The 23,717-nt window shown below is 43.8% G+C and overlaps 1 protein-coding gene across 6 annotated transcripts in view; it reads left to right on the forward strand.

Annotated features, from left to right (window-relative positions):
* LOC118509805 (serine/threonine-protein phosphatase 4 regulatory subunit 1-like) overlaps nt 1–23,717 on the forward strand; it is a 116,090-nt gene that overhangs the window by 41,663 nt on the left and 50,710 nt on the right. The window contains exon 1 of one of the 6 annotated variants that reach the window (XM_036050943.1): nt 20,820–21,835. The exons of the other annotated variants lie outside the window; for them this stretch is intronic. Within the exon in view, the coding sequence (XP_035906836.1) occupies nt 20,835–21,835 (1,001 nt within the window). The 5' untranslated portion in view covers nt 20,820–20,834. Of the gene's footprint in view, nt 1–20,819; nt 21,836–23,717 lie in introns of those variants that run through there. 6 annotated transcript variants of the gene reach the window in all.

Here is a 23,717-nt window from a genome sequence, read left to right on the forward strand (position 1 = left end):
CGTACTCTGGAGAAGGAGCCTCTTGCGCATTCTGCCGTTGAAGGCGCTGCGCGTAGTAGAGTGTGCAGTTCATTGAACAGAAAATTAAATGCATGTGCTCATGCACACAAATGCAGATATAGCCGTGTGGTACCTCACACATATACGGACGCTTCCCGTTTGTAGTCGAGTATCGTACGTCGGGAGGTTTTCGAGATCTCTGGACCTTGGAATCTTGGCTGCCTGGGTTTATACTGATCTGGAGCCAATAGTTTCCTTAGCTTTGGTTCGGTCATTTCTTTTTTAAAATTAGTTTTCAAAGTACTCTGAGTGGGAATGCTTTACAAACTGACATGAAATTTGTTGAATTTATAAAATTTTTACACTGATCGCTTGCAGAAGTACAAATAATTGAAAGATCCTCTTACGAATTCCAATGTTTTTTATGTAGTCTAAGATATATTCTAGATATCCAAATCATCCCATGCTATATGCTTCTGTATGTTATAACTTTTCTCCCCTTGAATGTTCTTGATGCATCAAGCATGACACAAAATGTGGAGGAATTCCGATTGCATTCACTCCAGACTGTGGCCGAAAGACCCCGGGCACATGCTCGGCATCGGGTTCTCGTGCACATATTCCTGTTATTCTACGTCCGCAAAGCCGCCGAATCGTGCTCATTGTTGTTATCCCAAATTATTATGTCGCTTTCTCTCCCATCCCCCAACACCCGCCCACATCACCGTCCCCTACCCACCCATCCGTTTGCTGATCGTGTTCTGTATCGACGAACCATGCCATCCGATCGGCCTCAGTGCCGCGGTTCCTTTTTGGCGATTTTTATTACGCTTCTACTCCTTTATTTGCACTCCGTTGTGTGTCTTTCTTTCCATTCGGGAAGGGGGAGTAGGCGCACACCGTCCGGGTGTATCGATTGCCGAGAGTCGTAAAAGAATGCACTCTCAGCAAAGCCACCAGGGAAGGGACTTACACACAAAACAGCTTCTTGCTTGATCAACGCGATTGTTTCATCTCTCGGTTGCATTTATATTCTTTTTCGTCCTCTTAAAGTCTCTCCCTCTCTTCATTCGTTACATACGGATTTTTTGCTTTGTTGGTAGCTGGTGGTCAAACGAGGACATTGAATGCATTTTTTGGACGCTTCGCGCACGTCCCAACAAATAAAAAATGCTGCATTCTGCATGCCCATTCACCGTTCCGCAGCAGCACATTTGTACGAGAAGCGCTTTGATTTCGGTTTCCCGCCAAATAACTTTCCGGCCGTATCGCTCCGCAGTCCAGAGGAGCCGCGATACTTCTCTGCGGGCTTCTGAAGGGAGGGTTGTGCATTTTTCCTGGAACTTGGGCGCAGTCCTTAAATGGTGGAGAAACGAGTGAAGTGAAAAAGGCATCATCCCAACACAATCTTTACACACTAACACGGGGGGTAAGGTAAATCTGGCGTACATTGAGGCATGTCTGCGCCACTGCCGCGTCTTCGGTGCAGGTTCTTGGTACCTTGCTTCCCTCCCTGCCCGGTACCGTCGGTGGCATCTCGTCCACGTCGTGAGTGCATTCCTTACAGTCTGGGATTTTTTTTTTCGACAGTCTGGGTTTTGTTTTGATTTTGTTTTGTTGTTGCTGATGGAGAGATTGGTTGGCTTTTGGGCTCGGGGGGTTCGATTGGTCGGCTTTGGTTGACTGACAGAAGACTTGTGGAGGATCACTAGTTTGTGCTGCAATGCTTTCGGATTTTGGGTGATCCCAGCAGAAGCATGATTCCGAACGTAATTAAGGAATTTCTAATAATTTATTTAAATTTCATGTACAAGACTGTAACCTATTAAATATTCGCCTCAATTCGCTACTGACATAGCCTTTTGATCGTAACTAATGGAAATTTTAAATACAAACTATTGTATAGTATTACCACACCGAGTTTATCCTATTTTGATGGCATCTAGTCTGAGCCAAACTTTACCTTTATTTCCAATCTCGACTATCGTTCAATCAATCTACAAAAAGGGCCTTCTACCCTGGATGCGGTCCGGTGGCCTAGTGATAGAGGCTTGGGATTTTCACACGGCAGGACCCATCAATCGAATGTCATCTAGACTGTGCTCCCGGAGTGTAGATGATCCGTATACCTGTAGCTGCTTTCTCAATGTTTGTACTGGACGTCATACTTCTATCATCAAGATTCACCAGAATTCGGATTTGATTATTAGAGACTTCGCTCTGAGCTCTAGTCCCTAAATCTGAACTAGATTTTCCTAGAATTTTAAAATGTTGTCTATGTGTACTTATTATTTGATATCGATCCTTCATATAATAGTTTCAGTACAAATGTCTAAACCAGTGTAACTCATATCGACACCCAAGACTACATATTCATCTACATTCTTCAAATACTAACATTCCTTTCAGTCTAGTCTAACACGAAGCAAATTTAAAGCGTCTGTCTGCGTGCTCAACCATGATTGACTCAGCTATGTTCTAATCTTTTTTCAAACATACTAAAATATGCATTACCTAGAACTATTAGCTTGAGTCATGGGATTTAAAGTGCTATTGGGAAAAAATCCGTTTTGTTTTTCCTCGTATTGTTCTTGGCAGAGTGGCACTAATTTCTGTGAGTGTGAGTCACACGTGTTTGAAAACCAAGCCATTCGCCTGTGACCTGTGAGTCATGTAAATGGTAAATAAAGTATGACAAGTGTTTCGTGCCAGTCATCAAATCCTCTCAGTATTTATTGATTTTAAACTGAGCGAAGGCGCTTATTTTTTTTTATTTTGTACTTACAGAAGCCTGTGAGTAATTTATGTTTTATTTTTACAAAGACGGTCTGGCCGTATTGCTTCCGGGAGTAATTATTAGAATATAAAAAATATTCGCTGCAACATCTGATTTAGCAGGTCCTATGTACTAATTGGAAAATCTTTAATAAGAACGTTTTCATCTCTACCTGAAAAAAAAACTACAAAAATATCGCCCTATTTCATTGCCCAGCTATATTGCGTACTAACCTCAAGTGTTCTGTGGCCTTCACAGATTGATAAGCCTGCCGTGAAATGAAAGTGAAATTTTCTACCTAAACAAACAACCCGGAGAAAGCTACGCTAAGGGGGGGGGGGGTTATATATGGCGGACTCAGAACACAAAAACCAAAAAAAAAGTAAACGCAAAACCCCTTAACTTCTGAACATTTGCTCTCGTATCCTCTCGGCGGCTCTCTCTTGGCTTTGCTGCCAATTTTAGTTCAGGCCCATCGAAAGCTCTACCCTCCGGAAAGCGCACGCCTGGTGGCACGGCTGCTCCTACAGCACAGCTTGTCGACAAGCGCCTTTTGATGTCAATAACATCGGTGTATCATGCGTGCTGCGTGTTCTGGGGGGTTTTCCGTGAGCCGTTGCTGTTTTGAAGTCGATTGAACGCCCTCAAATGGAAAGAGGAGCACGAGCCAAGCACGTTAGAGTGGGCAACGGTAGCACACTGTCAGAAACAGAACGTAGGTAGTAGTAGCAGCAGCAGCAGCAGCAGAGGGCTTCTACCACGAAGCGCATGTGCGTAAGGTATGGCAGGATATGTGATACGAGAAGAAGGGTACAGCAGCGAAGGTACGGAAGGTGTGAGGAATTCGCTTTCGATTTCATTTCACGTTAAACAACCCTCTCGTGAGCTTTATCTGGCTGTGTGTGTGTGTGTAATATGAACCGTTGTTCCGGTTTGTAGTTTGTATGTGTTTCATTCTTCAGTGTTTGCATCGGTGGTACAAAACAAGCCCTGGCCGCAGTGACATTCGCTTGGTGAGTGCACGTTACTGGGATTGGCGCCAATTTTCGGTGCTGATCCACAGTACCTATCTCTGTGATTCTCGGAATGATGATTAAGGCCAGCAATGTATTGCTGCTTCAGGAGTTCATTTGTATAAGTTTGAGTTAAAAGAAATACCTTCGGAATGTGTCCTCCATGCCCAGTCCAGGGAGCTTTTTTCTGAAGAAGGAGAGATTCATGGTGTAGAGATTTGTAGAGGCCATACCAACTTGCCACGAGACAAAGATTGAGCGTAAAACTAGAATTAAAACAAAATTCCTTCACTAAATGTTAAATTGGAAATGATTTGCGCTTTTACAGCACCAACTCCGATGCCTACATAACATTATGGAGCAAGGTCAAAGCTGTACGATGGCATACCATCACCATGGCAGGGAAGGGAGTAGGTGAAGGATGAACGGCGATGGTTTGGGGGAGTTGCCTGTGGCAACGTCAAAGTAAAAAAAAAGAGGTCGGAAAATTAGAAGCTGCGTAGTAAACCGGTAACCTTGTATCAAACCTCATTTTGAACGTTTCATTCTAGCCGCTCTTCTTCGACGTTTGCTCATTTCGCGTGTCGTGCAGCTGTATGGGTATATTTGCTACCCTCGATTCCACCTCTCGCCATCTTGGCATCCCCTCTTGCTGGGTGTACTTAACGGAGTGTGAGCGCTAGTGTAGCGTCGGTTGGTTGTGTGGTGACTTGTAAGGTGAGTCTCGAGACTATGCCGAGCTCCTCGACGGTTGTGTGTGGTAGCGTCGTGTGGGAGCTTGTGTGAAGTCGTCACTCACCATTCTCCATTGCTTGCTTTACGGATGGGCTCTTGAGGCGCCACCTCAAGCCAAATGCTCAATAATCCGCACGTTTCCCTGAGCTTGAGTTTGCGCTTTTTTTAAGATTCACATTTGTTAAGTAGGATTATATAAATAAGTTTGTCTTGTATCAATTATCCTGGGGCTTCAGAGTTTAATCCATTCATTTTAACTTGAACTTGATTTTGCTGTAAATTTGTCGTTTGTGTACCGCAAAATCCTAAATTTCTGAACTAAAAATCCCATATTACTACTTCTGATACTGCTAGCCAGAATTGTTATGCTACACATTTCTGTCTCTCCTTCAATGCTGATAGTGTCTCTCTCCCGATGGGGGTAGCCACCCCATCCGAGATGATATCCACCCCTATATGTGTTGTGTGTGTTGCTGCGGTTGTTGTCACTCACTCTCATGCTGACAACGATAATTGAGAGCATCATCGAAACATCGTTGCTCTGTAATCGCTGTCGCCAGCATCATCATCATCATCATCATGATCATCATTATTATCATCGACAATTTCATCGCCATGCTCTGAGGGGTGGGAGGGGGGGCGATTTGGTAACTCAAGAGAGACGCACTTTCTTCCTATCTTTTTCCCACCGTTTTCCTTTTCTGCGATTTACCTTATCGGGCGTGGGGAGCACTCACGCGATAATACACTCACGCGGCTCTCTCTCTCTCTCTCCATTGCGAAGGCGCGTGACGCGACAACATCGCGGTCCAAAAGATGTAGCAACCACGGCAGCACGCTTGAATGCGGAATGGGATGGATCGTGCGAAATTCGCCGCCACGCCAAACCAGCCCCGGTGGGGTAGCCCATGCATGCGTCGCAGACTAAATGCGCAATTTGCTCGGCCGATTGTCGCTGGCTAGCCTAGCCGCCGTAAAGGGATGTTCGCCAAGGTTGATCATGGATTAAATTGAATGCGGCCATCTTGTGTCGCCTTAAAGGCGGTGGCGCGATCAGGTTGAGAGTGTATTGGGGGGGTGTGTGATTGCTTGCGACTGATGGTGTTCTTGGTTGGGCAATCTTGTGGTTTGGCGTTTTCTAGGTACGCAACGCAGTAGAAATTGATTGAAAAATTTAATCATCAATTTTAATTATAAGCATAATTCTGAAAATGGTATGATAGTGTTATGGTATGATGTACGAACCTATTTTAATCCAATAATTAACGAGATTAAAGTGATATTTAAATTGGTAAATTTCCTGAAAAACTTAAGACAAATAGCTTCAGACTTATTCGGTGTACATAAGTTTTGATTAGGCTTTGATCTGAATAATAATCTAATCTAACGTACATATTATTTGCCCAGAAAAACATGAAAATTTATAGTCCTAGAACGCGCGATATCTAGGTCCGAATCTTGATAGGACCGATGTCACCACTGAGTATGATAAACAACAGACATTTCATATGCCATATAATTGCACACAATATTTCTTACTTAAAAGAAGAAGATATACTTAAATATTGAAACACACTTAATGTAGTTTAAAGTGGAAAGAATATTTGTTAAAGTTAAATAACAGCTTCATACTGAAAACTTGGATTCTACAATCAAGAAATTCATCAACGATTGTTGGTTTGTTCAACAATACTGAATTCGGTCCTAGAACGCCTCTTATGTCCATGTGGACGACCTAAAATGACTTCACGGGTAGGGTCTTTTGGTGCAATTTCCATGAAAATATCAGTCAACCGGAGCCGGACGAGTCTTATTCGCTGCATGATTGTGTGAGAGATTTATAGCTCAGCATTGTTGCTCCATTGTCCATTCTGTCTGTCAAACATCCTGTTGTATGTTTCATCGAAATAATCTCGATTAACTTACATTTAAGTCAACAAAGAGTACACATCGTTGTATATTTTCTATCGTTATAATTTTAGGCTAGAATTGCTTGTAGGGTTTTAGGCTAGAACGAACATGAAGGATAATCGGATTTTTCTATTACCAACAATACAACAATTGTTAGCTATTTTCCAAGTCGAAGATGTACGGTCAAATTTTAGAAGGATCACTTTTATTAATGTTTTTAATATCTCCATTAAATTGCAACCCTCAACGCAACCCGCAAATCTGAAGGCTTTAACAGAAGTTTGAATCTAATTCATATAATGTCATGTTAACTCTTAAGGATGTACATTACGCGCATATTTTCGATGAATTTTCCAGTTCCGGTACAGCAAGCTAGGAAAATTTCTCACCACCGAGGCGCTAACAGATAGCGGCAAACCCGGTAATGATCAAGCATTGAATATGCCGTTTCCGATCATAGGACTGCTTCATAGGACTGGTGGTGATGAGTTGGAAAGATGAAACACAGCAGCAGCGGCAGCGGCAGCGGCAGCAACAATAACCGAAAATGCATTTAACGATGCAGTCGCGCAGCTGTTGCCGCTGGTCGACGAGTCCTCCCTCGCCGAGGGTACGCCGAGCGTGCCGCCGCACCTATTTTAAGCTTCGCGCTCAAAAATCCAAGACACAATGCGCGTTTGATCTCTCGCATCCACTGGAAAATGGGAAATTGCGTTACTACGCCGTCCCCCGGAAAAGGTTTTTCCACGATAAACCAGCAGCAGGGGGAGAACTGTTTCCCAAACTGTTGCCCGTCCGGCAGAGGGCGGACGCGGAGGCAGGTTCCAGAAAGGGAGGGGTTCCGTTGTCATCCACGTGCAACTGCTACTGTGTCTTGCCAAGACCGCAAGACGCTTGTTTCCTCCCTCGAGGACGGATTTTCGTCCCGCTATTTCCCGGGTTCTCATTTGTCTTCACGTCTGGCTTCAACTCATCATCACCCTCGCGCCTCATTTTGCCTTCCCCTTGCTGCCTCCTTGGTCCTTGCAGTCTTTTTCCGTTTCCACATCCGTCTTTCTTGACTTTTCCCCCGTTCGCTCGAATAGCAGCCCCCACCCATTTGTGTTCCTCCGGCAATGGAATCTCATCCCGCGCGCGCGCACGCCCCCCCTGCCCGATCGCACGTACGGAATGGAAATCTCTTTCGAAAATGTGTTGCGATCGTGCGTAGCGCGCCAGGCACCCCCATGGACTCGCTCTCGCTGTGTGCAACGGAACTGTGCGTGCATTCCGATGCATGCACAACGCAACTGCAGTGTCATCCCGTGTTACCCAGCACTTCCAAAAAGGGGAACGGAAACGTTCACGTCCGCTTGCGGAGATGCGTTAATAGACGCGGGACGATCGGGTGTCGGGTTGGTGGCCCCTCGGGGTGGGTTGTGGGAAGTTAAAAATAGGCAAAACCACGCGACAACCAACCCCAAAGCGAGAGATGCAGTCGAGGAAAAAAAGGATCCCCCTCGAATTTTCCAATATTTTCTTCTTGGCCGGTTCGGGGAAGATCACGCTTGCCCCTGTCTGTCGCGCTTTTCGTTGGGCAATTTTTCGTTCACCTCCTCCCCATGTCTGTATTCTCTGGGGTCGTTCGCCTTGTTACACGGTGTGTGTAATATAGGGTAGGGTCGCATCAAGGAAACCGTGCAACACGAAACCAATGTTTGGCCGTATGCTCCATCCTTGTGCAGCACGCGGTAATGATCGCGTTAGGCAAATGCAACTATTGCGCACAGAGCAGGGGGAAGCGGGAAGCGCATATTGATTGCATTAGTTTGGAAACGATTTTTTCGGGGGAAAACAGTGACAAACACGCACTCGTCGCGAGCCGGTTTGACAGGTCGCATTTTCTATTCTTAACCGTATCCCGCGCCCATCATCATCATTATTGAACCGTTCGTCCAATAGCTTGCAATTCGTGCGTAATAAGATGCCCTCCCCCTCAATCCTGGGCCCCCAACGATTACTTTAAATTTAGGTTTTGTCACCAGAATTGCGACGAACAAAAGGGGGCCCCAACAGCTAGACCCGCTTTGCTTTAAATCCCACCCACCTCATTTTCTGGTTGGTTCCTGACTGAAAAATAGCCATCCGTAACGCATTTCACTAGCTGTCGACTTAAAGATTGTAGAATCGGTTGTTGTGTCCCGAACTGTTTAAATACCAATTTCTTAACGGCGTGAGATAAATGGTAATTGAGATTTGGAGAATCCGGAATGGAATGGGTCGGAAAATTAACAATCGAACGTAACGCCATTGTAAAACTGGTACCTATGACTATTCACTCACCCCTGGGTTTAAAAGGCTGTTCCGTTCCGTGGCACAGTAAACTCTTTAATGGTGATAGTTTTCGATCAAGTACAATCATTAAAGGTGCTTGAAGTAAAGCAGGAGATGTTGCTCCCTAGGCGATAGATCTACCCTTCCCACAAAGTAATGGATTTGATTAGTCTCGTCCATTTTGTAGCAACTCTATTCAAATACAGGAACGCTCAAAGGATTCATTTAAAGGCTTCAACCTCATCCAGCCTTAACAGTTTGTGTGATGTTTGTTTAATATCTAATTTTCTTTCATTTTAAAACATATATGAGTATTGCAACTCAACCCCAACTATCATTTTCAATTCCATAAAACCATTTGAAAGAAGAAAAAATCTGATTCATTCCTTTATTGTACAACAAAAAGTTGAAAGTTAATTATGCTGTGAGTATTGTATGGAAATATGTCAACACTCGTCAGTTGGAAAATCCAGCGCAATGTCTAAAAAATCGAACACATCTTCTCACATTTTTCTATTCAGCTGCAAGTTTCAAAAACGAGTTTGAAATCAATCAAATGAATTGAAATATTGGACTTTATTGGACTTTTTTGACGTTTCATAAGAGGAAGTGGACAATTTGCATATTGAACTGGATAGAAATATTGCAGTTCTTTCATTGCTCAAGCGCCATTTTGGTTTTGAAACATTTTTGTCCAGTTCTATCTTTAAATTATCCATTAAATCTTGTGCAGTTTCGTTAAAGGACGGTCAGTTTTATCTGCAGGTTGTTTATTCTATTCTAAGCAGAGGCAACCTTACGAGTTCTTCTCAAGAACCCAATATGCGATGAAATTGTATGGTTGTTTAAAACTTATTTTCGATTTTCGTTGAGTAACGTACACATACATGGTTTACAAAAATCAATTTGAATTTATAGTTTGCTTTATTTAAGTTTCATTTTCTCAGCCTCATTATTCGAGCCATTTTCTCCTTTGTATCCCGTTTACTAAGATTGAATGCTTGTGAACAAAATATAAAACAATATTTCCCAATTTCATTAAGAAACAAATCTAAATTAATTAATTTTAGATGCTTTATACAATTTTTATTTTAACTGATTCATTCTTGGCCGGGGCGGCCCGGTGGTAGATGCGGCAGAACCGGGGTTCAAATCCCATTTGGGCCGTTCTCCCATAGTGAGGACTGACTATCCAATTATGCGATAACAAGAAGGCTAGTAAGCCAAAAATGGCAGGCATGACCTAAGAAGTCGTTAGGCCAAGAAAGAAAAACATCATTGTCCTATCGATCCTTTACGATCGATTTCCTTTAAGAAAAAAGCCGGCTTCTTAAGAATTTTGTTGCTTGAAAAAGCAACCATAAAGCTGTTGTACAATGAAAATAATAGCAAAATAAATGCTTTGATTCACATTATTTCACCTAATTAACGCTCTAAATACTATTGGCTTTGAATACTTTAAAATAATACAGCAATTCTTTGCCATATCGTAGCTGAGCTTTTGAAAATTAAAAAAAAGCCTTATATTCCTAGAAATGTGTGAAACTTTTCCATTTCCTTATGTATTGTCCACCTTTTCTCATGCTTTGTTTTCGGGAATAAACCAATTTTGCTCTTTGAGCGTATAATCCTTGGAAGGAATTTCCACAACCTATTGCAGTAGCTGCTCCGTTTGGCAACCAAAGCATCCGTAATCGTTTTCCTGATTACGTCAGATGTCATCCTGTTGAAAACTAGCTGGCGTAGCTGGCAGGACGGATTGCTAGCAGGTCCGATGTCGTTTGGCTTTGGTTCACATTTATTTTTCGCAGTTCAAACCATCGTTCGCCTTTCTGTCATGGGCAAACTTTTGTTGGCAAAAGTTGATTGGAACCCAGGCTCCTTCGCGAGGCATCGGTTGTACGATGTCGGGCTAAAAAGGACATCCTATGATGCGTTAGAATCGGTTTAGTCTTTTTATGTTACCAACAAGAAGTTTGCAATGACCGATATTGCAAAGAAGGCAGCAATAGTTGAATATTTTGCGGGTAATAATTTTATTTTATTCTAAAATCGTAACATATTTGCCTATTTTTAATGTCAATCAAGAGACTTAACTGGCTTCAGAGAATAGAAGCTTTATATTGAAATTAATATTAAAGCAATAAACTGTAATTAAATGATTTAGAATAGGTTTTCTTTCTAAATCCCTGTATTTTTGATGAATTCACTGTATTTTTGTATTAAAGAAGGTATTATTAGCATGTTCTACATACTAATTTATTTTGACAATAAATAGTCCAATTTTGAAGCCCGTTTTGTAATAAAAAATATCAATTTAGGGTTTTGTAAAACACTTGAACTTAATCTTTAATGTTTCATCGCGTTGTGAAAATGCATAGTAGCTTATTAAAATTCACTTTGACCGCATTTATCCTTAATCTTAGCAAAAAACATCAATTTTCTTCCCGATTTATGAACCATCCTGAGTTAATTTTTCCCCAAATCTTCGCCCCTTCACACTCATAATTAGCAAATTACGTTCAACAGTTGAACCTGCCGGTTACCGAAGGAAAAAAAACAGTCCGCCCCAAATTGTACGATCCTTAGTAGCCCCGACAGCCTTGAAAAGTGTGGCGTAAAATCGTAAAAAAGCTCCACCGTGCATGCAAAGCAAGCGAACGCTCCACGATGGCGACCCGCGGCTCCCATTTTGTTTTTTCGCCGTCAACGCTTGCGCCATTTGCCGTCCCGGCGTACCCCCGGCAGTGGTGGTGGTGTTTGTGGTGCGTCCACAGGAAGAAGCGTACGTTTGCGAAATCTCAAACAAACCAACATACAACCAAAAGAAAAAAATCCACCACACCACCCTTACACTCACATATTTTGAGTTCTCGTGTGCTCCACCGAAAATCATCAACTCCCCGACGTGGTGGTACTCTTGGCGATTGCTCAGCTGTCCCGCTCACCCAACCAGTACTCCGAGCGGTGGTGCGTGAATGAAAAAGGGAATACAAGCAAAAACCACCCTTGGCTGCCTACGTGCACGCACACACGCTTGGCGCGAGTTTATTATTTGCGAACACCGCCCCATTGAGTGCCGCCCCGGTACTGTGGATCGGATCGTGATGTGGGGAAGGGTAGAGGATGAGTTGGGAGGGGGGGAGGTTTGGGGCGATAACGTTCCCCACCTCTCGGAACGCCTGATATGTGTTTGAGCCGCGCTCACAATCTTACGCGTAACTTTCATTTTGTTTTTGCGTATTTTGCGTATCTTGCTCGCGATGGACGTCTGCGGTGCGTATCGCTGCGTATCGCTTATATTACGAGAGGGAGAGAGAGAGCAAGAGCGTGCTATGAAGAGATTGAGAGACGGGATTTTAAATGTCGCGAAATGTCGTGTGTGCGTGTGTGATTTGCTTCTGAGTTTCCGTGTATCCAACACCTGAGTTACGGAGGTTCTCACGCAAGTTGGGGGCAAAAATTGGGGAGCTGATACTACAACAACTCGCCGAATTTCACATACACGCGCTCGTGCACACGGCAAGCAACCAAGAAGACTAGCGTCGATATCTCGATGACAGCACTTTTTCCTTAGAGCAGATCAGAGAGAAGAAAACACCACACCAAATCCACGCCAATCCCACACCACCCCTTAACGATAAAACCAACTGTGTATGTGACTTTGTAAAAATGCCGGGTGCGTGTGTGTGAGAGAGCGAGGGACGAGATAGCGTGAGAGAGAGAGAGAGAGGGAGTGCCGTGAAGACGACGCATTCATCATCATGTGATGGAATTTTCGATGGTATACACCAAGAGACCGAAAGAAATCATCTCACGAATGTCGTTGTATTTCGCCGAAAATTGATCAATTATGCTGTGAAGGGATCGCAAAAACTGTTGGAGTTCGCGCGTAATAATTCAAATGAGATGCGGTTCTTTGAGGCTCAATAAGCTATAAATGTGTGGTGACTCAAATAATTCTTGAAGCTTATACTGAGACATTAAAAGACCTTAAGATATTAACTTTGCAACGCAAAAAATGTCTGCCAGCGGAGCTTACTTCAATTTAGATTGAGGAATTCGTGTTATACCACAGCCACCAAACAAGACGGGCTACATGCGCGGCCTTATCGCATCATCCAAGCACATTACAACTGTGTACCAGCTCCACCGCCAAGGTCCGTCCCTGTTTACCTTGCCCGGCACCACGCTGTAGTACGCTCCTGTGGTGTAGTATCGATCTGTTTTAGTCATAATGTCGCGCTGTAGCTCTCTTGGTTGTTGTTGTTGGGTCCCCGTTTTTCAAGTCCCAACCGGTGTTGGGTGCTGGTGGCTGTGTGTAGCAGCAGCAGCAGCAGTAGTAGTAGTAGTAGTAGCAACAGCAGAACGAACGGGCAGATGTGGGTGCAAGGAACTCACAAGTAGCGCGTAACAGTGACATTGATAAAAAGATGTTTGGATTCGGCCCCCCTTCCCGAGGGTGGTGGACCAGCAATTCGCAAGTAGATTGGGGTTGCGAGCAGCATCTCCCACGAGTGAGGAGGAGAACAAGGGAAAGAAAAAAAAATGCACGAGAGAAGACATCTAACCAACCTAGAAAAAACCTCAAGATGCCTGCCTTTTTATGCTTAGCTCCTTGCGATTTACTCTCGGTTTCTCTCTCTCTCTATCTCTCTCTCCGGTGATGAGAAAAGTGCGTAACAACCCCGCTACCGAAGGGGCAGATTTTGCGAAACGGTGTTGCGGATTTTCTTGCACAATTCAGCACACCTCCTCCTCCTCCTCCTCCTGCACTTCCTTCCTCGTCACCATCGTCGTCCGAGCCCGTCCGCTAATCTCTGTCACGGATAGGATTTTAACGACGCCATTGCGAACGTCTGTGGTGGCCTCGCATGGTGGCTAGATAGTAAAGCTGCTTTCGGTAAATTAAAACTCCATTTTTATTGAACCCGATGGTCTAGGGATCCTCCCACCACCCGTTTGACTCAGTTTTTATGCTAAATAATGGAATAAAAATAGCCAAAGTCACACAGGACATAAGATTTGCGCAAAAATGCGCAAATTTTGATGGAATGAATTTAAAACGTCTATAAGACAGAGCGGAGCTATATGCGACTACGCGAGGATCTCCTGAAACATCTTCAAAGATTTCAAATGTTGAACCCATTTCGATGCCGAGAGGAATCCCTTTCAGAAGCCATCCTCGGTTTGCTGCTTCTCCTGGTGCAGGTGGGCAAGATATTACGCGCATGTCCTTCTGCTGGTGCTCGCACCGTTGGATCCCACCTATATAGTTGTGGGTGTTTTTGTAAGAATGTTACCTTCCAACGGCAAGGAACGAAACCAAAAATTCAATCCTTCGAAATAACTCTCCGGCAACGAATACCGATGCGCCGGGCGTTGGCTTGCCAGTACTTGCAGCATGATAAAGGTGCTTTAATCGTTTAGAAGCATATGTTTTGTGTATAACAAACCTTAGACTGCTGAGCAATGTTTTTGAGCTCGAATCGATTATCAATTTTAAGTGTAAAAGAAGCAGGTTCAATTCCACAAACTATTGTTGAAGAATAAAGCCGAAAAAACGTAGCTTTAGAGAAAGCTATTCTAAAGGACCAAAATTAGCTCAAGTTAGCTGATATGTGGAAAATCGAAGCTGATATATGCTAACACGAAGAAAGTAGTATCAAATCCTATCCGGATCCTATCATCCCGCACGTTACACTGACTTTACAGCTATCTATAAGCAATTCAACGATCATCATCATCTACCATGTGCTTAAGACAAGAATGGGAGAGTCAAGCACTTACAAGTTCTTGATGTTGATAATCTGTCTTAGATTGGACTGTTGAAGTAAGATTTGTATATTAAGATGAAGTATTTAACATATCAGACACAAACATATTCGATCGACGAACATATCTCGATGTCCGATGAACACCGATATCACAACACCTCTCAGTCACTCAGATTGTTACTGCAGATTGTTCACTCCGTTTCCTCTCAGGATTTTTTATACTAGTTCACCTTTTTTTTGCACTCTGCACCCTTACGGCAATCCTTGAGCAATATTCGAGCACACCGAATTCCACCCTTAAACCACTCTCCGGTGGTCAAGCAGCAAGCACCACCACCTTCCTGGAAGTGATCGTTCGATCGTGTACCGTACCGACCCGACTGCAACCGGCGATGCACCACTTCTCCTCTGACTGAGGAATGCATTCCTATTTCGATTCTTTTCGACCGGCTCGACTATGCCGCAACAGCTATGGCTGGGCAATGTGTGCAAGCAGCAGGTAGCTGAGGGCACATGTTGTGCGGCGAGATGTCAAGACAACAACTTGCCGAGCTCCATCTCTCTCGCTCCGTAGGGCACTGGGATATGATGTTGGTTCTTCTGCTGCTTCTTCATTTGTGACAAACCCTTCAACCTGTTCCATCTTCTATGTGGAAAGGCTGTGTGGGCGATAGAGATCGAGCGAGAGGGAGAGATGGAGGGAGAAAAGGCAACGAAGAGAACGGAAAAAAGACGCATTAAAGCTTGATATAGTGGGAAATTCTCTAAAGGATCCTTTTCTTTTCCCGCTGATGCACTATTAGCTCTGACAGTGGCTTATTTTACGCAATCATAGAACAAACCCCGTCACCCTGCGCTTACTGTATTATTGCATTCCAGGAAGAAGATTTCTGGAAAAGTGATTAAACTGTAGCAGAAAAGCTGGGACTAAGAAATGCACCTCGGTGCACATGCTATTCATTCATCTAGCACCGACCGGAATACAGTAAACACAACAGTGCACCATATCACGGAGGAAGTTCTTCGAGAAAGAAATGCATAGCTTTTGGAATGCAAGTGTGCATTTGTGTGTGTGTGTGTGTGTGTGTGTGTGTGTGTGTGTGTGTGTGTGTGTGTGTGTGTGTGTGTGTGTGTGTGTGTGTGTGTGTGTGATTGTCGTTCTCTCAAAGGCGCAGACAGCCTATGCACTGCATTCAATCGATGCAACTCGTACTTGTTGGTTCTCAGCTAGGTGCTCTAGGATAGAATTGGACAGACTATTGTGGTGTGATAGGGAACGCCATCACAGCAAAACCACCGGGATCGGTAAAAGGAAATAGAATGAAGCCGAAACAAAACAGGAAGAAAAAAAAAACACGAAACGGGCAAGATGCAACAGCAGCATCACTATTCTTCTGTCGCCTGGAACACTAACCCGTTGCGCTAGTCCACCTCGAACCCTGCGGAGGCCAGCCATCACCAACGAACCGCTGGAATGTGGTGTTCCCTTTCGTGTGGGTTCCGGAATTTCTCGGCAAGCAAGAATAAATATAAATAAAGAGAGAGAAAAGAAAAAACGTCCCATATAAACGGAAAAAAAGAAAGAAGGTTTCCAGTTTCTATTCTTTCTGCTATTTGGTGGTGGGGCAATGCAGTTTGCCGCATTTGCTGCACCACTTCGCTTCATTATTGCTGCTGGAGCGCACTTTTATTTACCTTTCTTTCCTTTCTTATTTTCGGTCTTCTTTCGCCCTTTGTTGCTGTTGATATAATGTGGGGTTTTCCGTGGAATGACGACGACCCCAATGTCTGTCGTAGGGCTGCCCGTTTCGTATACCCTTTCGGGCTCCTTTCGACGACGACGACGGAAGCTGTGGCAGTAGTGTTACGTACGGTTCATGTTCAAGAATGCAGCAGAAGCGCATTCATCGATAAAGTGCATCGGAAGGGGGGGGGGGGGGGGGAAGGGGGGGGGATATCAACGGCTTACGTCAATTAGACAACTATAAGTCAAAAGAATTCTTTGTTTGACTTCTGTGTGCATCAGTGGCTCTTGCGTGGCTTTGGTGGGTTTTTCTTGGTTTTTTTCTTCTTATGAGATACAAAAATTCAACTCTTAAGCACTGTTTAAGCTATTTTGAATGATTAAAATATAGGTAAGGAGGAAACTTCATGAATTTTGCTGATTAATATTACACTTGCTTAGCCATTTGTTAACGAATATCACGGGACTAATCGTAACTCTTTTCTTCTACTTTCAGGTTGGTTATGATTCTCAATATGCTATACTTCAAGGAACATAATTGAAACGAAGGTTTGTGCGGTAATTGCAGAGTTCGACAACTGAGTTGCAAATTTTCCCTAACTGAATGCATTATATGGTTGAGACTTGCCCCAGCTAGATTGCAATGTTCTCTTATTCAGTTGAAACATTCCTCTGAATGATTTGTATAGGCGCTGTCTAGTGGCCAAAAGGCAGTGACTGTGTCGGTCGTTACATGGGAGGACTGGGTATTGAATCCCGTCCTGACTGGTTCCCTGTAAGCAGAACGGACTATACTACGCTTCAGGTTTAATCAAGTCAAAGAACCAGAGGCGAATGAAGTCTCAAAGACCCAAAGCCTCTATAAATAAACGAAAAAAAAAAGTCAAAGAAGCCTGAAATGGTAGGACAAGATCTCTTGAGGATGGCGAGTCAAAGGGAAAAAAGAAAAAGAAGGGAAGTAAATAGTTTTTGCAACTGAAAAAGGACAGTAATGGCACAAAATTGCTTTTAAAATATTCATAGAAAACATTTTTTTAAATAATTATTTACCGGCAATGTGCACATCATATGTTTTCTTTCTGCCAATCAAAATTTCCCTTTAAATCTTTTTTTTTATGCTAAATGAATATGTTGGATTAAAACATATGTGATCCCTTTAACAGAAACAGAAACAAATAATAAAGTTAACAGAAATTAATGCTAAAACTTAAATTTTTGAATGAATGTCTTTTCTCATGTATCAAGTATCGAACTCCATTTCATATACACATGCATACTAGCGGTCTATACAACAATCTAGTAGAGTAAATAAGATTTTGTCTTTATTTCATAACCTCTCTATATTGTTTAGATCTTCAATTCATTAGCATTTTATAAGAAAATCCTTCTTTAATTTTTATTTAATTTCCATCTTTTAAATGAATTCTGCCAATTTCGTATGACGACGATGATTCAGTGGTGGTTTCCGCCTAGTATCGCAACACTACCAACACTATCAACTCGGGCAAAGCGCGCGCGCTCTGTTGCTATAAACATTTGGCTCCGAGAAAAAAAAATCGCTTTTCACATGGTGGTGTTGAACGCACGAGAGCAGTTGCCGTACTTCGTATCGAGGAAAATGTTCTCCCATTTTCCGACTACACTCTCTCACATTTCGAATTACGCGCTATCTCTCTCTCTCTCTTTTGCGCCGTGTCTCCCAATTTCTAGTTTGTTTTCTCTCGCCAGCACAGGGATATGCGTTCCGTTGGGAAAAATATCCTTTTCCTCATGAGCGCGCATGAGAGGAAATTCGTTTGCCCATCCATCCCCCCCTCCCAGGCAGTGGTGGTCCCCCAGTCTAGCAAAACTTTGCCGGTAAAACATTGCGTTCATCTGCCAGAAGGAAAATAAAACCCACACAAACACGCACACACCCAAAAACACGGTGCGCATCGATGGAGTGGATCCTTCGGGCTGTCAGGCGCGCCCGGCAGGACAGGGATATCACAGCGCGCGCGGGTTCTCGGTACCGTGTCAAAGTGTTTTCCCGATTGCTGTCGTGCGGGTGCAAAATTTGTTTATAGATAGTTTGCAAATGCAAATACTCATTACAGAGCGCATACGACACGGCCGGTCGTTTGTAAAGTGAGCTTTCGTTACACACTTAGGTGGGTTTGGTTTTTTGTGCAGAATTGGAAATAAGTGGTTAGTTAGGTGGTGGCCGAAAATCAATAGGAATAGAGGATTCGTTCTCCAGTCAGTGGGCGAATGGGTTACGATCGAAAAATGCATCTATATGTGCATTTAGTTTGTATATCGCTGGAGAAGGATTCACCGTAGACTGTGTGGAAGATGCATAGAAGATGCTGACACTTTTGCCTGTGATGGTGTGTGTGTTTCTGTGTCTGGTTGATATAAGAGTGATTGTGCTGTAAGGACACATAAATATCATGTGTCAAAAGTGTATGAAACAGTCCTTAAATACTTTTTGGCACAAAGTGGCGTTAAATTGCATAATCTTCTACACAACACTTCTCATGTTATTTATTATTTTGTTAAGTTATTTATTATGCAGCCTATCATCTTGTGCTATATTTTATTTTTGAGTGTGGTTATATTTTTTCTTTATGCCTTTAACAGTTTCCTTTACCTTTACTGACTAAAACGCGAATTTCTAAAGCCTGTTTTGAGTTAATTTTCCTTGCAAAAACATTAAATTTTCCTGGTCGTGTTTGGTGTTCGCTGTCTTGGGCAAAGCAGCACGGCTAAAAACTGTGAGCGAGAGCAACGTTTTTTTTTTTGTTGTTGCTCAAGAGAGAGCGAGAGAGAGAGAAAGATACAGGGCACAACTTTCTCCAAAATGTGATAAATCAAAAAAGGAAAAATGAAAAGTGAATCATGAACTGTGAAGGAAAAGAGCAGCAGAGTCTCCTGCGAAAGGAACGGCCGACGACGACGGAGCATAATCGATAATTTCCCGACTGTTCACCCGCGGTCGACCGTACTCTTCGACGTATGATGGAAGATGGAGGACATGTATCGAGAGTTTTTCTCGCCCGTGCTCGCATGCACTGGGTTTTTAGGTGTGGTAGTGACGGTAGCCAGCCAACCAGCCAGCCAGGGAGAACCGGAAAAGTGGTGTAATTCGGAGAAAAACGGAGTACAGTAATTCCGATAAAGGTTGATGATGGCAAACGGAATTCACTAACCTGTCAGTGGGAAACATCCGAATGGATATTAGAATTCCAGAATATTTGATGTGAAATTGTTTTCGAAAAAAAGGGTAGAGAATTTTAATTCTTCTCTTTTTACTATAAAAGTATATGGAGGTGTATATTGACCAGACACTAGTATCTGATAAGCAGTGGCTTGGGAAAATTTAAAGAATCCTTAGGAAAATACGCTTCGAGTTAAGGATTATGGTAGGCACAGACGACAGGATTTTCCTGGATACCACTGCAACCGTGCTAGAGTCCTTAGGGTTTTTACACATCAAGGAAAAGGTAGAAGTTAGGAAGGAAAAGAATGTTAGAAATTCTCCCTATTTCTATCTCTCTCGCCTCCTATTTTCTCTGGCACAACGCTGTGCTCTGCAACTCTCCTAAAAACCAAACTGCCCCCTTTGGCCAAACAAACGAACGCCCATGTTTACGTGAAGAAAACCCGCACAAGGATTTCAGGCGCTTGTGCGTGCGTGTTGGTGTTGGCAAGCCCTTCGCTACCAACATTAGGGACATTAGGACCGGCGCATAAAACATTACCTTCCAGATACCACCACACGTCCTAGACGGGGTTTCTGCGAGCTCCCCACCCCCCACCCCGTCAATAATACTTACTGCCTGCTACCAGTGCGCTGTGGGGCGTTTTTCGGTGGTTGTCTTCATGCCAATCCTAACGGCCTGTCCCTTACTGCAGCGTATTTTGATTGTGGGTGGTGGTTGCACGGTGAAGGCAAAGGACGCGGTTGCCCTTGTATTGAGTTACATGGAATTAGCCCGCAAGCCACACGCAGAAAAAAAGCCCCGCCACAGAATATACTATCAGGTGGCGATGGAAGAGAGCAAATGTTATGCTATTTTTGTGCCAGTAGAGTGCCGGTCGACGGGACGGGAAAGCATTTTCAGCCGACAAATCCTGCACTCTTCCTCCAGAAACTGTGACAGGAGAGGGATGGGTTGGGTTTTTGGAGTATATATTTACACCTAGCCACATGATCTTCTTCTGTTGCCTTGAAGTTCAACCCCATCATTTTCGCCGCTTTCGGTGAGGTTTTGTTTGTGACTGTTGCGTCCCCTGAGGCATTATTTGGTTCTTCGAATTGTTTTGGTTGAGTAGCAGATTGTTTTTTGATGTATTGTTTTCTTCAAACTTTTTGCGTTGTATTTGTTGCTATAATTTTATATCATTACATTTATAGCAGCTTCTTAGACATCAAACAGTAAAGAAGCTAGCTTTAACCAGCAAAACGATGAAATTCAGCTAACGTGTGTCTGTATCTGTGCCAAAAGTGCTTCATGTGCAACAGACAATATCCAGACTAATGTGTCCAACGTATCTTCGTATCGCGAAACAAAACATAGAGTATGTCCTCGAGCCATAAGCGAAACACTTCCTCAAGGAGCCTTACCTTCGGACAGTCGAACAGAATCGCAAACACAATAAATGAAGATGATCAGCATAGCAAGGATCAAGCACTTTACGGCTTAACCATCAACGACAAGCACGAGGACACCCGATTGGTGGAAATAATGTCCACAATCGCTGCGAAAGAGAACCAAGAACTGGAACGATGTAATGAACGGAACCGTTGCGCTGCACCAGCGGACGAAAGCATGCTCGATCATAAGTTTGATCGGTTGCTATCGGAAGTCCACGGTCTGCGGGATCAAATTGGCGATCGAATCGAGACGCTAAACCGGCGCCTTACACAAACCAACCGACTGTTCCTGGCAAACCAGGACTACGGGCATCGTTCGAACCGGGCCGGTGATCTATTGCTAATCGGCATACCGGCCACCTTTGCTGGAGATGCGCTGCGGGACTGTTATGTGCGTATTGCCCGCCGTTTAGGATACACGGAGAGTGAAATCCCGATCGTACATATACGACGGCTCGATCTTGGTGGCTCGCCGTCACCGGACATTAAACCATCGCGCTACAGTGTGGCCGTACTGGACAATCTGGCAAGGACACGGGTCGGCGGGAAGTTGCGGGCCGGAGTATCGTCCGAACCTGTGGTACAACCACCAGCCGTTCACGTGCAGTTTGTGTTCCGTAATGCGCGCAATGAGTTTTATCGCCGGTATCAGGAGGGCGGTAGAGCTGGAACTGGACTGGCGCTGGCAGATTTGGGGTATGGTGGTGGCGCGGAGGGCGGCCGTGTGTTTGTGAGTGAAAATCTGACCCGTGGCAATGTGAGCCTTAAGGCGGAAGCGATGAGGCTGAAGCGTGATGGCAAAATTAAGAGCGTGTTCACGGTGAATGGGCAGATCTACGTGAAGAGGACGATTGATCATCGGCCGGAACTGGTGACGAGCAGTGTCGATCTGTTGCTGCTGGATGAGAGCAAGATGAAAGCGAACAAGTAAGATGTGTTGAGAATCGTTTTGCAATTGTTTTGTTTAATTGTTGAAGCTTTTATTGAGGTCTTCACGGTTGGTTCCATATGTTTTACGTATTTGGTAGAAGCATTTTTAAGTGAATGTCTCCAAATTTTTGCCTTTTTAGTTAGAAATGTATTAGTTTTAGGAAGTTTCTTTTAGTTTCCTTATTTCGATGTTTTAAGCTTCCTAAATGTGATCATTTTCATAGCTCAAACTTTTTAGAACATTGACAATTTTCTTCCTTGGCTGAGTCAAGAGAGCATTTTACTGACTGGAAGGACTATAAAGCAGTTGTAACAATTCCGAAATCTATGATCGTACTATGACGAATTTTATGTTATTACGTCATGCAAATTATACCAAACAATCTAGCAATCGAAACTCTAGTTTTATGATGTCTTTAAGGAGTGATGCCTCGGTGATGGATGCCATAATTCGAATAATTGCCATCAAGAATTTCTCTTTATTTCATTTATCTCCACTAACTTTAATGTGTACTTTAGTCATTATTCTATTCAAAGTACAGATACGAAGTTCAAGCTAATTAGTATATTAGCAATTTCCTCGCTGTTGAGCCGCCAGCTTTTCAATACTTTCTTTTAGTTTAAAAGCATTCTAGTCACGTCCATTGTCGTCCACAACTTTCAGGGTGGAAAATGTTCCACCGCTTGTAAGCTCACACATTACTGCGGCTTTCAAGTCATAACTTGAGGAATTTTATTCTACTCACTCAATTACCACATTCAACCTCTCCGCAAACCCCCCCCCCCCCCCCCCCCCCTTTCCCATTTATAATACTCTGTGCTCTGTGTTTGTCCAGACAGAGAAAATCAAAAGTAGTGCAGCACAAGCGGAGAACTAGTTCTTTCGTTCCTTTTTGTTCTTGTGCCTTGCGCTCGCGCTCTAGCGACACCATTATAATAATTTCCCAGTTTTCCACTGCGCGCCTGGGAGACACTCCGATGTGGTGCCAACCGAGGTTCCAACCCCATTCGCCTTTACCGGCACGGCCAACGCCAAGACGCTTTTGCGATTGACCGAAATAATGGTTAGGTGGTTCGGCGACTACGGCACCCATTCTTGCGCCCACAGGTGGAATGTCCTCGGATGGGCAGAATCAAACCGCAATCGATCGCCCGCCGCAAATAGCTAAAGGCAGACCGGCGGGACACAGAGAGAGAGAGAGAGTTGGTTGTCTTCACGTTTCGCGCGACGACCGTAAGGAACGTTTTCATCGGCCAAGAGGAGCTGTGCACCAAGATCAATAATAACTCATTTTATCGCCTTCCTACCGCAAGATAGTCGGGTAGACGGTGCCCATCCAGCCTGCGATGCGGTCCAGTGGTTGCAGATGCTGGGTCGGTGTGTGTGTGTGTGGGCATGTAGTTGCGACCAGGTTCCCACGAATATAAAATTGATAATATATTAAAGTATCGCCTCGGTCGTCTCCATCGTCGTATTGATCTTTGTGTAATGTCTGTCGGAGACATCTTCTTCTAACCGCAAACCCTTGGACAGTTATTTCTGCGTTGTGGGGGCGTTGAGACGGTGGCGACGTAAAGTTGCTCCAGATGAGGTCTGTGCAGTTCGAACTAGTCTCACTTTCCACCGCTTCCCGTGGGTAAATCGCTGACCCTGCCATAAACATTCGGTGCGGTTTCTCGCTTGGTTGGTGGTGGCTAGTACAAATCACTTTGGCGCGTCTGGGATCATCCGAGATCCGGGTGAAGTGTGTTCGATAACTCTGTTCAGGGTGAATGCACATTTGCATGCCAATTTCTTTTCTCTTTCAGATATGGTTTCAGAAGGGATCAGTTTAGTTTTATAGCTAAATTATAGACAAATGGACTTACTCCACCATAT

The sequence above is a fragment of the Anopheles stephensi genome, chromosome 3 (assembly GCF_013141755.1).
Source record: "Anopheles stephensi strain Indian chromosome 3, UCI_ANSTEP_V1.0, whole genome shotgun sequence".
NCBI lineage: Eukaryota > Metazoa > Arthropoda > Insecta > Diptera > Culicidae > Anopheles > Anopheles stephensi.